Here is a 15,166-nt window from a genome sequence, read left to right as displayed (position 1 = left end):
TCTGAGTACTACAGAATTTTAGAAGTCCCATATTGTAAAAAGTCAGATTCCCATGTCTTTTTAAATATAAAGCTGATATAGGTGCTGTATTAATACTTTGAAAGGATCAAAATACTCAATCCACAAAGAAAAGCACACAGTCTGTATTAAGAAAGTTTGTCGTCAGTACGTTTACATGTGAAGTTAAGTTGAGCTACTGTTACAGGTCGACTAGGCCATTTAATTACAAGCACGGGAGGGGAATCACTTTATTGACTTAAGAATGTCCAACTCCAATATGACAGGTGGTGATATGCCCACTCTCAGCTTGCTAGTATTGGACCTTTTTCTGGTTTGGCAGACCAAACAATGGAGCGTCGTCTAGTTACTCTGCTACTTTTTTTTAAACAGGTTGCCATTCTGTGTTTTCCTCCCATCTCTGTATTTTAAAATATTTACCTCTCTCAGCTGACACAGCATGAACTGTGTCTCCTTGTCTGTCCAAAAATGCATTGCTCTGGATGTAGATTTAGCCATGTTGTTCCCGGCTTCTTCTTCTGTTACGCATTTAATGTTATTCGACTTCCGGGTCAAAGCCCGGGGCAGAAACAGGAGCATGTGCAGAGCACCTAGGCCAGTTTGGGTCCGGTTGACTGTATACATGCAGTAATAATTTGGTACAATTTTAGTAGGACCAACATGTTTACATGTATTTTAATAGTCCGCATTGAATTATGGTGCAGAAATGCAGAGAATGCAGATTTGAAAGACCCGGAAACACTGAGCAATCAGAGTAGACTGGGCTTTTTGAGGGAGGGGGCTTAAAGAGACAGGGACTAAAACAGAGTGTTTCAGACAGGGAATGAGTACAGGTATATTCACACAGATGGTATGAGAAAAATAATGTGTTTTTCGGACATCAGAGTATATAAACATGTTTTAATAGAAACTCATAATAAAAATATAAACCAGAAAATGAGCATACTGTGGGACCTGTAAAAGATCCATATTGTAAAAAGTCAGATTTCCGTGTTTTTTTAATATTAAAGCAGGTATAGGTGCTACAGTATATAAATACTTTGAAAGGATCAAAACACTCAATCCACAAAGTAAAGCACACAGTCTGTATTCAGAAACTGTGCCTTTAAACAAGCCGTGAAGACTTCTGTGAAGTTGTAATGTCACATGTATACTGCATGAAGGTAGGAACTGGTGCTACAGTGCCATTACAGTCAGAGATCGCAGATGTGGAAGACCTTGGAACACTGACCGATTTGAGCTTACTGGGCTCTTAGCAAGAGGATGCTGAATGAGACAGATGCTAAAACAGCATTTCAGTAGGTTTTTTAGGTCCAAGTATGAACCTAAAAAATGAGCAGGATACAGGATCTTTAAGTAACTTTGGTAACTACTCATAATATGCCACATATTAGTAAAGGCATCTGACACCTGCGAAGATTAATTTGTTTCAAATGTAGCTTGATGACAGTGTACTTACTTACAGTGCACACTTGCTTGCTCTCGTCCTTAGAGGTAGATGAAAGGATTGATACCACTCTCATGTCAGCATGGCAAATATGAAGCTAATACCAGCAGCCAGTAAACTTAGCACAGAGGCTTTGAAGAAGGACAAACCTGTTAGCCTGACTCTGTCCAAGTAACAAGATGTTTTTCTTTCCTTTACTGCGGATACTCTGAGCTGTTCTGCCAGTTTGTAGCTGTTTAACATTTGAATGATGGCACATGAGGACATGCTGCAGTTTGCATGTGTTCAGTTAGTGTTAGTGTTGATCTCAGTTGTCTATACAGTTACGTGAAACTGAAAGCACTTGAGTGCATAAAAATAGTACGCTTTGTGCTAGTGGTGATACCTTCACTTTATAGGTAAGGGCTTGTGGAAGCATTGCATTTATTGTTGTTGTTGTTTCCAGCTCTAGAAATACTAGTCCCACGTTTACAGTGGACAGAAATAAAACCGTTAATTAAAGCAGAAATGTGAAGTGAGCTTTTTGGAGGTGTTAGAGTTTTAGAGCAGTTAATACTGACATTAATCAGAGATACCTGCTGCCATGAAGTGAATAAATGGTTTCTGTTGGCTAAAAAAATATATTTAAACCATAAATATGTTTTTCTTTGGCAGATGTACACATTGTAACCGGATCTCATTTGCTAATGAAGAATTAGTCATTCACAATTAGTTCTAGGCTGGATACTGCAGCCATGGTGTGCTGTTGGCCCCAGAGAGCAGCCAGGGTTGGGCGCTGTGTTCCATATGGATCTGACACTGCCAGGGTTTAATGTGAATATAAAGCCAACATGTGCAGCCACAGTCTGTCCTCTGAGTGATTTTACACATGACTGCTTGCTACTGACTCATAAATTACAAACACTCATGCACACACATTAATACTGACTGATACAGAGACACACAATAGATACTGTAGATTCACACTTGGCAGTAAATCACAGGGATGTATACTTTTGTTATGCGGCTGTGTATTTGCTAGTGTGTGGTGTGTGTGTCTGTGTGTGTCAGTGCTCTGCAGCTGAGCACAGCTTGCTGTATTGTGCTGGCTGGAACACTGTGTTCCACTCAGTGTCAAGCAGACGGGAAGACTGTGTTCTGCACTCTCACCGTCAGTCATCAGTTTGTCTTAAGACAAGTCCAAATATCCAGAGAGAGACTCTTTCTATTTTTTTTCCTTTTGTCTACAGCCAATCAGAAGTCAGATCCACTGTTGCTCTGGTGACTCATGCTTTGAATCTTTGCAGTAGTTTCTGTGGCTGTTCACTCTGGCCAGTGCACTGACTCTGTCATGGTCAGCTACCACAAATGACCCACACTCTGTCAACAGATGTGATGGATACTGTACCATAGTATTCTAGCAGTAGCAAAACATATAGGATTCTTGGAGCTTAATGGTATTACATGACTATCACAGCACCAAAGTGATTTCCAAGTTTGAGATTTGAGATCATTTACTTTGTCAGTAGTCACAGAAAACCTGGGTGTGATTGTCTGTTGCAAACTGTGGCCACTTAGTTGGAGAGGGAAAAAACAACAGCAGACAGCCTGTGTAATTCTGGTAGAGATACTCAATGCTTGCTTTCATTTTTCCTTGTTAGAGTGGTTATAGATTTTCCTTTGACATAGCATTTACCTATCTGAAAGGTTACAGTTTGAGGAACTTGCAGACAACCTGCATATACCAGTTTAAATATCATACATGATCTTTTGGAAGTAATAGTTGGAGATCTGGAGCAACTGGCACTGTGAAAAAGAAGGCATCATATATTGCCTATGCATAACATACTGTACATTCAAGGCAAACACAAAATGGTGAGATAGATATAGATATAGATGTAGATATATAAAGTGTTTACAAAAGTTTTAAAATCCAGTTACATTACACAGGTTTGGAGAAACTTCACAGATGTTCTTTTCTTTAATCTAAAAATGTAATTTTACACTGCTTCTTTAAGGCACCTTGCCCTTCTGTATACAAGGGACAATTGTGGAATGGGAGGACAGAGTTGTCATGCCTTTAAGTCAGCATTGGAGGTGGTAACAGTGCTGAAATGATGTCTGTATATTGAGACCATTAAGCTGTTTCTTTGCACTGACATTTGAGGTTTCCTCAGAGGGAGTACTCACCCTTCCTGTTCTTCTATTCTTGTAGCCCAGATGGGGATTCAGCAATTTGCTAAAATGTTTTTCTCTGGGTGCTTTACAATGAAATCTTTTTAAATGTGCAAAGATTGGCTGCAGAATGGTGTGTTTGACACAACATTTTAGAAATAAACTAGCGATCACAGATGTAGCCTAACTATTGCTAGCATTGTTTATGGAGTAGTAGTAGTTTATGATTGTAGCTCGACTTTGTTTAGGCTTTTCGGAAAGGCTCATATCTATTACTGTGTAGTCATGAATATAACCTCTTAACGCAGAATTGTAAATTAAGTGATCTTTGTAAACACTGTGACTTTCAATTAAGTATACTTTGCAGTTACACTCACATTCATGCCACCTGTGCCATAGTTACCTCTTGTCCCATACAACACTAGACCATGGCAAGTGCTCACTGTTCAATACACCAACTGGCTTGGCATGCTTTAGTAGCTGAATGATTAAAACACATACCACATAACGTCAACGTCCCCGGTTTGATTCCAGCTGCTTGCATGTCATACACCTCTCCCTGCCCCCATTTCCAGTCTGCCTCTTCAATGGCAACTGTCCAGTAAAAGCGAAAATGCTGCGGCCAAAAAAACTGTGTTGAGTCTCATCACTTCACGGCTGATGGTCTGTTGTCTGTGACATGATGTACCTTCTGTTCATGTATGTCAGTATTTGTACACCAAAGAACATTATGGATAGATGAAGAGAACACATTAGCAACTGAATGCTATGGTCATTTCCCATTTGAATGATTTTCAAAGCTGCATCTGATGCTGTAATATTTGACTTTGCTTTGCACTGACATTTTCAGGAATATTTGCTGTGATAGTGTTAGGGCCTGTGTCCACATAGAGTTTTTATTGTGAGTGCTAGCGTCTTTTTTAAATTGTTCCCAACAGAGTGCCCAAGGAATAAGTCCTAAAACTCAGAAATGAGTTAGCATTTTATCATTCCCGCTTCACTCATCTCAAAGTCAGCAGGTTTTTCTATGGGTTTTTGGTTAGATGTCTGAAATAAGGTCTGTGGTTAACACAAGCTAAAGAGACTTTGTTCTACAACATAAAATGTGTAAATGAATACCCCACTTGTAAATTCTGAAGGTTTCATGTGTCCTCATGCTAAAACATGGCTTTATAGCCTTGTTGTGTTGGTGATGTTGAAGTCATGTGACCATGGTGTAGTTCATTTATAGTCTAACGTTAGCTTTTTACTTCTGGCGATTTCATTTATGCTTCAAAAATCATAAAATTGCTGTTAATTTGTGAAGGTTATCATGCTGAACAAAACATGTAAGCATCGTAAATGTTTGTTGATCTTATTTTCCGCAAAAATTCAAAATCCAATGGAAAAATCCCATAGGCTTTTTGACAAGGGAACCTGGGCGACGCTAGATTCTGTGTCGGCCTACAGAAAATGTCATCCCTGAACCACCCTAAATGGAGAGATTGAATGTAGCCACATGCAGCCCTAGCGTTTATGTCATAGTACTGTTGTTACTGTAACAAAACTTATGCATAGCACATCATTAAAAAGAAGTTTTGTGATGAGGTGTTCCTCAGCATCCTGCCACTGCTTTCCTGCCAAACTAAAATGCTATATGGAAACGCACGATTGAGGCCGATATTTAACAGACAAGAGACATTTACCCTACTTAAAAAGTCTAAGCTGAACCCATAAATTTAAATGTATTTGTCTGTTTTTTTAAGTATGGCTCCTTTTCTAAATATTAAACACACAACCCAATCACTACTTCAACCACATACACACACACGCACGCACGCACGCATGCACGCACACACACACATAAACACACTTCTACACTTTTCCAGCCCCCCACATCAGGAGTGGGAGTGGGAGCCTCTTTTTGCTGGCACTACTTACTTCAGAGTTGTGTACACACACACACACACACACACACACACACACACACACACACAGATTCCCCCATTCTTAGACTACTATGCCTGCACAACACAGAGCTGCCTTTTCTTCTGGAGACCTTTGAACCCCACTGAGCAGTAAAAACAGTGCAGCTCTCACTCACTCACTCAGAGCAGTGAAGCTGTGGCCACTCCCCTTTCTGTTTTTCCAGTTGGACAGGAAGACCGGAGGGAGGGAGGGAGGGAGGGAGGGAGAGAGAGAGAGAGGGGGCTACAATCTGTTTGGCATAAACTGTACAATGAAGTCACTGTTTAGTGGGCCAACCCAGCCTGCTGCTCAAGTCTGTGTGTGTGTGTGTGTGTGTGTGTGTGTGTGTGTGTGTGTGTGTGTTGCTAGAAAGTTAAGGTGTGTGTTGAGGCTAAAGGACAGGAAGTGGAGAATAAGTGCTGTTAGTTAGTGCTGACTCAGTTTGACCAAACTACACACACACACACACACAGTCGCACACGCACACACACACACACACACACACACACACACAGCTCAGTGACAGAACAGTGTCTGCTCTCTCTCTCTTTCCCTCCTCCCTGCTGTCACATACTTCACCAAAGTGTCACGTTACTTTGACAACATCTCGTGTGCTTACACATACACACCCCCAGACATACGCTCACAGAGACACCTGTGGTGTCAGATCACACTGTTGCTGAATATAGAGGGATTGCCTTACATGTGGCTGCTGGCTCACTAACTACCAACAATAGGTCTCTCATTTTAGCAGGTGACAATTGATTTGGCCAGGTGAAATGACATCTGTTAGTGGAAGATTATCCACATAAATTCCATAACTTGTCTAAAGGACAAATGAAACTGTTGGCATCATAGTGGTCTGTGTGCTCCATGAAAGAAGATGAACGATGTAGATGTGACTGAGGATGTGTTTCAGGAAGAGACAAACACCAATCTGTATAATTTCACTTGAGAGTCAGTTGACTGCTTTTGTGCTTTAGGAACTGAGTGGTGAGTGTTTTTTTAGGAAAACGATCCCGCGCATTGTGTCCAAACTGCAACAGTGTAGAGCTGCCAGTGGTATCATGCAGGAGCTTGTCAGGTGTTGTCAGCTTTAACATTTGGCTTACTACTCATTTGTCTCTGTCAACGCAAGTCGTCCGCAAAGGTAGCTGTGAATATGATCATTTTGACTAATTATCTCTGTCAGTATCATAACACTATTGTAGGGTTGACTATTGGTGCTTTCACGAAATATTTACAAAATCAAATTTTTGATAAATAATCATCAGTAATGTGGATGTGATGACTAATGCCTAGTTCACATTACATGATTTTCACCCTGATTTTGCGTCGTGGAGACTATCGTAATCTTTTGAGTGTTTGTACCTGGCGACGTGTGCTTCTGTCAGCGGGAGTCTCGCCAACTGCGGTACGACTTGTATGTGCACACCACAAGATTTCTCCACCGAGCCCTCGCTAATAGAGCCCCATATAATGCGGTGACGTCACCAAACTTGGAGTAGACACATCATGAAGGCATGGATATTATCCTGGGTGCAAACACAACGTGCACCCCGTGATCCTGCGGACGCCGCCATTGTTGTTGTTGCTTGCTGGCCGGCCTCTCAGTGTTGTAAGATCTTTGGAGAGAAACAAGCAACCAGGGCTATGGAAAAAAGCCCAAAAGAAGCAGCTGCAGTCCAACATACTATTATACATTTAAATAACTTATTAGATGAAAATATATCGAGGAAGGTGACGTTTAGAGAGCAAGCCCAAAAAAGCAACTCCATTTTAGAAACAAGCCAAAAGTCGCGATTTGGCAAGTGGCAACCCTGCGGCTTGTCCTCCTCACATTTCTTCCGTCCTCCTGCGTGCTGACGTGGGACGTATCCCGCCTCTCATTGGCTAATGCTCTTTGTCAGTCGTGTCACACTTCTCCAGTTTTCTAGCATGCCAGATATCCAGTCCCAGTCTCAGACGAGGGGGCGACTTGCTCGTAGGCTTGTTCATACATGAGGACTTGTCGTGACAGACTATCTGCCGACTCACCTCCGACCCAAGGTAGCTCTCAAGACCCTCTGCGACGTCAAAATTGCAATGAAAATTGTGTGATGTGAACTAGGCTTGAGGCCCAGATCACACAGAAAGTGTTTTAGCAGCTAGAAGTGGCTTCTTGCATTTGTTTTTGATAAGAATGAAACTTTTTGCTTGCTGTTTTTGTGTTGCTACGAGCCTCGTGTTTCTGCACTCTAGATGCCTGCTGTTTTGGTCGGAGCACTCTGAACTCCTCCTGTTAAAAAACTTGAACTCCGAGCAGAATAGTGCCCCACATCATCTCTGCTTTGTTTTCCATTGTCCAATCGGATGATTTGAGAGGCAGGCCTTCTGTGGTGATCAGGACAACAAGTTTACAGTTGGTAATCAGCGGAGGAGAAACTAGTGGTGCTCATTTTCTTGGCAGGACCAATGGACTCCCTGTAGGTAGTATTCATTTTTGTTATGCTAGGCCCGGTGATGGACAGCAGGTTGTCAAACTGTGGCCTTTGTATTGTGACAAGCCCAAGGCACAACTGTCATGTGGATGGATTATCTTGGAAAAGGAGAAGTGCTCCCGTGTGACCAAATTTGACAGAAATGTATTTATTAAGTGCATAAAAGAAATCTTAGATCTTCAACTCAAACGTGTTAAAAATGGGAGCAAAAGCAAATACACATATACATACAGTGTTGGGGGAACTACATCAAAACTGTATTTTAACAAACTGTTAGCTAACTCACAATGAAAAGTTTTAAGCCGCATTTTAACTACTCAAAAATTGTAAGCTTGTCAAAACAAAGGTATTTTCAAACAGTAGTTCAACTACATCCACACTACATCACAGTAAATGACCACTGTCTGAGTCTGGAATCTCAATTTGTTAGTGTAGTTGTGTTTGATTTAGGGATTAGGTCAGGCCAGTTCTCACCTAGGCAGCTTGTAAATGTTTTATGGAGAGGATTGGGAGCAATTGTTGGACTGGAATGAGGGAAATGCTCCCTGGGAATTTCATGATACTCGATGGCAGACATCTGCGAACCAAAGGTGATTTTGGTCAAATAGCAGGTCACTGTCATTTCATAAAAATATGGTAGTGCCAGTCAGATGGAACTTGGTTAATGTTTAAGGTTCACTTAAGAACTCATAAATGGCTTTCTGGTGGATATGAGGTAAGATATTATGTGTATTTTGGGGTACTGGTCTTTGGAAGATTCATGTTCTCTTCTAAAATGAACATTGGACATAGTGTTACAACCACACTGTGACTAAAATGGACACTAGGCCACAGCTCCAGTGTATCAAATAATCATGACCACTGGCCAGCTGCTCCTCAGTCACCCTGTACTGTGCTCCTCACATATACAAAACATACATACAGTTTCATCATTTTAGTCTCTGAGCAGCAATATGACCATCAGTGCTAAAACAATAATAATCAGAAACAATCCCACAGTATGTTCCCTCATGCCTCAGCGTCTCCACAGCAACGAGTATTGTCCCTGAGAGGTTGTGTTTGAAGTCTTAACAAGCCATCTGTCTTTGTCTCCATACTATAAATGTGAATGTGTGTCATATTTGTTGTTATGTCACTAATTATCTTGTGCACAAGCTGTCCTTGTGTCACACTGTGGTGTGTTTGCCTCAGCCATTTGTTGTATTCCTAGTAGAGCTTGAACAAATAGCCTTGAGGTATATAAACAGTCCTAGGGAAAGGTTGAAGACAATAATTAAAGTGGTTATCCACAATGTATTTTAATGAGTAGATGATAAAGTATCTGTGCATGTTTTCTAAAGAACACAGTATATCACATTTGCTATTGAAAGGGTTCTCCTTATACTCAGCTTGTAAAAAATGCTGATCAGCTCGTCCTGTCCTGGGTGACAACGTCATTGTAGTCTGTTCAGAACAGATCCTTAGCGAGCATGCAAACAATAACCTTTGTAACCTTTTATGTTGAATTTAATGAGTTGTTACTCAATGAAACAGAATATGTAATTTCATTTCACGGGATGTTTAGGTGGTGATCTGTTTATAAGCGTGTTAGCAGTTCATTATTCCTCAAGTAGACTGGTAGACCTTGTCTGTCAGAAGACAAATATACAGGTTTAATTTGAGTACCTCAATTGTAAGAATGAAACATATACCAGGAACAAGTCTTGTCAAGTTTAAAATAACCACACAGAGGACTCCTATTATTTTCAATTATTTTCACAAGTAAGGCCTTGTGGGGGGTTGGATGGGTGGTTGTGGTGGGTTGGTGACAGCGATTGTATCAGGGTGGCCATGGCTCTTGGCAACACCACTGTGCACCCAGTGGGATTGAACCATTGTAGATGTTATCAGTTACACTTGTGTGTGGTATCCATCCATTTCTCTTAATGTTTTATGGGTATACTGCAAATTATTGAGCAGAAGTGTTTGATGGCAGTATTGGATTTTTATATTAAAGTGATGATGATTTTGATGATTGTTATTCAGTATGCTTAAATGGTCAAAACAGACATTTCTGTCTGGTTATTTTGTCCATTAACAATTTCTCAAGTGACTTCTCAGAACAATTAATGTAAAACACTGTAGTTTTATTAACTTTCATACTGTATATACCATGAAAGATGAATTTATCCCGATCCCCCCAGTCCTAACTCTGTAAAATCTCATGACATGCTTAAATCACATTTGGGATTTATATTAAATTGTTGTTTTTATGCACTTGATCGTATGCTCATATTCCATTTCTCTCCACTCTGATGAAAAGAGACCAGTCGGTGGTCATGGTGACCATGTTGCCTTGGTAACACAGTCTCTGTGTGTATCGTGTCTAAACAGGCCAATAGTGAGCCAGAATAGATTGCAGTGGTGGTGGTAGAAATAGACTCACAGGCATATACATGTGTGTTATTTTCTGTCAAAGTAAAGCTAAATATAGTTTCAGCATAGGAAAGTGAGGCCTTTATGAGGCGAAGGTTGATGATGCAAGAGTTCCACTCTCAGCACTGTTAGTAGATCCTCCAGCTCCAGTGTTGGTAGTATTCCCTCAAATTAAGATGTAAGAAGAGGTAGAAAATTGAAATGGACAGGATTTGGTGGATTTAGTTATTTATCTTCACACACTAGTGCCACATACCCACTGCATGGTACGGCACGGTTCTTCTCTTTTTTGGTTTACCATTAACAGAAGTGTATGATATGTGGTTCCTTTTAAAATACCGCCTCAGTCAAGGTTCCAAGTAAGCTGGGCCGATACTAGAAGGTGGATTTAAAACACTGCATTTATTCCCCTGTTTGAAAATATACAGCCGCACAACATGTAAATGAAAATTCTAAAAAATAAATAGCAGGGCTGTACGTTAACGTTTTTACACATAGCACTGGAGCTGCAGAGGTTTAAAGGTTTACATTTGTCCTCATTATATACGTCTTGTATATGAATACACTACGCTGCACTAAGAATCCAGTCTACATTAATGGGTTACTATTCAAAGTGGAAAATGAAAGAGAGAAAAGAACTCTAGTACCAAAAGTGAGTTGAGTCGAGTCAAGCTGAACAATGGAGTATAAATGTGGCATAGTTAAGCGTTTTTTTTCCTCTGGGTTAATTTGATAAATTACATTACAGACATTGAAGAAGATTGACTATTTTAAAGCAGGATGATTTCTAATGACCTTTCTGTGAATTGCTTTATAATACTGAGTGTATCACTAATTTAGGAACTGAATATAATAACATATATCTTTTCATCACTTACTGACAGATTTCTGTGCTTCATAGTAATGTGTCTGAGGTGTATCCAAGGTTGGCAGAATCCTTTTAATCCTTTGGTGGTAAAAAACAAAGATCAAGATACTGTTATGAAACCATTAGTTTTAGAGACTTTAAGCTGTGTGTCTTTCTTTTAGTGTATAGTGTCTTATTGCAGTGGTAAAAGAAATCATCAGAGTGACAAATTGTGAGAATATAAGAGAGACATTTATGCTGACCTCTGTAGCACTGCATTCCAAGGTGCTATTTTAGTGTGTATGCTGGTTTAATTTAGAGCTGAACAAGGCTGTGAAAGTAGAACACTGCAGCAGGACGAGAAAGAGACAGACAGACAGAGAGAGAGAGAGAGAGAGAGAGAGAGAGAGAGAGAGAGAGAGAGAGACACAGAAGGAGACAGGTAGAGAAAGAGAGAGAGAGAGAGAGAGAGAGAGAGAAATACATCACCTTGAAGACTCCCCAAAATAACCTCAGTTGAACTGTACACACACTCAAGCTGTGTGTGCCACCAGTGTGGTGACTGTGGTTTGGTTTCTTCTTCCTCTCTGTCATCTGTCAGTGTTGTGTACTGCACATTGTTGCTTTGTGTGTGTTTGAGTGGTGAAGATGATTTTAATATCTTTCTTCTTTGTTTTGTAATCATTTTCATTAAACAACAAAATAGTCTTTTCTACTTCTCTCTTTATTCTCTGTTTTACCCTCCCTTACGGCTCTCTCTGATGCTCCCCTCTATGCTGCTGTGCATTTAAGTGTGTGTGTGTATGTGTGTGTGTGTGTGTCTGTGTGTGTGTGTCTGTGTGTCTTTCTTTTTTTTTTTTGTTCCATAGTGAGTTCCAGCTGCACTGTGTTTATTGTATGACTGTACTTCTGTTTCTGCTCTTTGCTGCTTATATGTATTTACAGGAAAATACACTTCCATTCTGAGCAGTTACTATATGATGGAACATTTATAGAATTGACAGGAGTCAGAATTTGATTTTAGGGATTAGAATAGGTGTATTTATTTGTGTGATGTATGTGTGCATTTCACCATTGATTGCTACCAGTTGCATGACAGAAATCCTGCTGCTCCTCTTCACTAAAATTGTTTACAAGTACAACAAGCAGCATGGCAAGGTTTGTTCCTGTTGCTTCTATAGGAATAATTGTTTTTCCTCAAACCTGTTCTTAAAGCTGCTTTCACACCAGTGTGAGATAACCACCCTTACAACCACCTATTTGCAGGAATGTTACCCCTCAAAAGCAAAGTGTTTATGAAAGCGACTGCTGCCTCTATGGTACATGGCTACAATGGTAGGCAGGTGCTTTGGTGAACACTGGCAGAAGAGCAAGGTAGCTTGTAGCTGCATACTGCAGCAAAACAATGGAAATCACTGAAATTACCAAGGATTTCTGCATATTTGGAACTCAGAGTTTTTAGACACCAACATTATCAGCTCCTCCATATTGTCTTCTTTGTGCCTCCGGGATGCCCACTAATGGGTCGGTTGGGCTAATGCCAGAAGTTTAACACGGTGAACTCAGCACAGGCAGGGCAAATCTGTGTTTGTGGGTTAAAATGTTATAAAATAATATAAAAAAAGGTTTAAAATATTGCATTGATTCAGCATCCCACTTTTATGTAGGTATGCCATGTAAACTCAGTATGATGTAACAGAAATGTCACTGACCATTGATATGTCTTTGAGGGTTAAGTAGCAGATGTCGTAGTAACCTCTGCAGTCTTGTGCGGCATTCATGTAGTGTTGGAATAATCTGAAAAATAACTTCCTAATCATTTTTCTGATCTGTTTTCATTCCCCTTAGTTATCAACATGTTGTTCAAACGGTCTGAGCTATGCAATGCAACACATCTTTGTAGCATCCATGTTGTTTCCACATTACAACTTACAGCTGATGAGCTCGCTGCATTAGAAGAACAACCATTTGAGAAGCACTTAAATACACAATTGGCCTTGGCTGGCAGAGGTCTCAACTCAATTCTGATTTAATCACTCTTCACTTATTCCTTTTGTGTCATTGCTGCTCTACATTATGACATGTTAGGGATTCATTTACACTTAGACATCTGACAGGCTGACCTGGTATATACGGGACACTAAAAAGAGTTGTTTAAAAAGATTAGTTAATTCATTTTATTCATTCTCAAATGTATCCATCCAGTATCGACTACTTTAAACAAATTGTGTTTTAGTATGTTTGATGCTGATCCTTAAATACCCTGTGCACGTGTGCGTGCGTGTGTGTTTGTCTTTCAGGATGAGGTGGACAGTCAGAACCCAGTATTAAGAGACAACCATCAGCTCCATGAAGAAGTGAGGGGCTGGCTCAAAGACCAGAAAGTACAGGAAATTTTTATGCAAGGTAACCATCTTATTATACTCTTGGTATTGCCAAATAGCACACTCTTCAGGTATTATTGCGATAGTGTACAAAGTGTAACATTGGAACATTTTTTATGACTGTTTTAGTCATCATGTTCTGGTGACTGTGCACTCAGACTACTCAGTCATCTCATTATTGTGACTGGTATGTGAGCCTGTGGTAAAGTTTTCCTTTTCCAGCCAATTGGACAATAACACTACTTCCTGTTTCTTCCAGGTCCCTATTCATTGAATGGCTACCGTGTGCGTGTGTACAGACAAGACTCGGCCACCCAGTGGTTTACTGGCATCATTACACACCACGACCTCTTCAGTCGAAACATGGTCGTTATGAATGACCAGGTACACACACTCACACACACACAAAGTTCTTTAAAATGTATGTGTGTAGTTCATATATGTGCATAACGTAATGTAGTAGTATAATGCACCAAGGGAAATGACAACACGGATACAAACAGAGAAATTAATGAGTACTTGGTACCTGAAGTTTGGCTGATATGGTTTTAGACTCCAACTGAAAAAAAAAAATAAATAAATGAAGTGCACTCAACATGGTGTTACTTTCGACACCTAATGTTGTAAGTTTTATTTTTTCTGCCAAAAAGGTACATTCGATTAGAATTTTGTTTATTAGTTTTAGTCAATAAAAATTTAAGTTTACTATGACCTCTCCGTCATAGGACTCGGACTTTCAGTTTGTGTCAGTGTGTTAATCTACAGAGACTCTGCCTTCTGCCTGTATTTTCTGATTTTCTTCTTATTTTGCTGTATTTGGGACGTCCCTGGGCACAGTGTGCAGGTGAGGTCGGGACTGTATAAAAAGATAGTTACCAGGTTCCAGACCGAAAGCATCAGACATCCAAGAGGAAGCTACTAAAATTGTGTACACACAGGGCAGAAAAACGCAAATATAATGTGGCAAAACACCAAGCGGACGCAAGGTTAGGTTGGCAAAGGCATGATCCACCCTGCTCTTCCTGATTGGCTACTACAAGGTACCTTTGTTGGCTGGGTTGGGTAACCAATAATTCCTGCACAGTGTACCTTCACGACATTTAAGTCTAATTCTTGTCGAGTGTTTTTCATTTTTATGTCTTCTAAGTATTCTGAAGCTACAGCTGTTGACATCTTTGTTGTGTACAGCAACCGTGGTTACAGTTGTTTACCTTTTTATTCCAGGCTGTAGACTGACTCTATTTAGTAATCTCAGTTGTTATTTCCCAACTCTGACTGTTTAAACAATCACATTATTGCAGCTACCTGTGCTTTTCATTGCTGTACAGCAAGGCTCACCCGCTTGTTCACTAAAATGCTGTTTACTCGTCTCGTTTTTAGCTTAAAATGAGCAGCTAAAATAGAGATGTTAAAATATCCCTTTGGCAAACATTTGGGGGAATTATCGGTCTGGTTTACAATTGCCATGAATTCT

General features: G+C 40.2%; 1 protein-coding gene across 3 annotated transcripts in view; it reads left to right on the top strand.

Annotated features, from left to right (window-relative positions):
* Positions 1-15,166, top strand: part of jmjd1cb (jumonji domain containing 1Cb) — a 192,800-nt gene that overhangs the window by 126,801 nt on the left and 50,833 nt on the right. For all 3 annotated transcript variants that reach the window (XM_033611862.2, XM_033611861.2, XM_033611863.2), the window contains 2 exons: positions 13,609-13,714; positions 13,952-14,076. In XM_033611862.2, coding sequence (XP_033467753.2) covers positions 13,609-13,714; positions 13,952-14,076 — 231 coding nt within the window. The remainder of the gene's footprint in view (positions 1-13,608; positions 13,715-13,951; positions 14,077-15,166) is intronic.

This window comes from Epinephelus lanceolatus, chromosome 21 (genome assembly GCF_041903045.1).
Source record: "Epinephelus lanceolatus isolate andai-2023 chromosome 21, ASM4190304v1, whole genome shotgun sequence".
NCBI classification, from domain to species: domain Eukaryota; kingdom Metazoa; phylum Chordata; class Actinopteri; order Perciformes; family Serranidae; genus Epinephelus; species Epinephelus lanceolatus.
The sequence above is the reverse complement of the archived record's forward strand: the minus strand, read 5'-3'. Positions and strand labels throughout refer to the sequence as shown.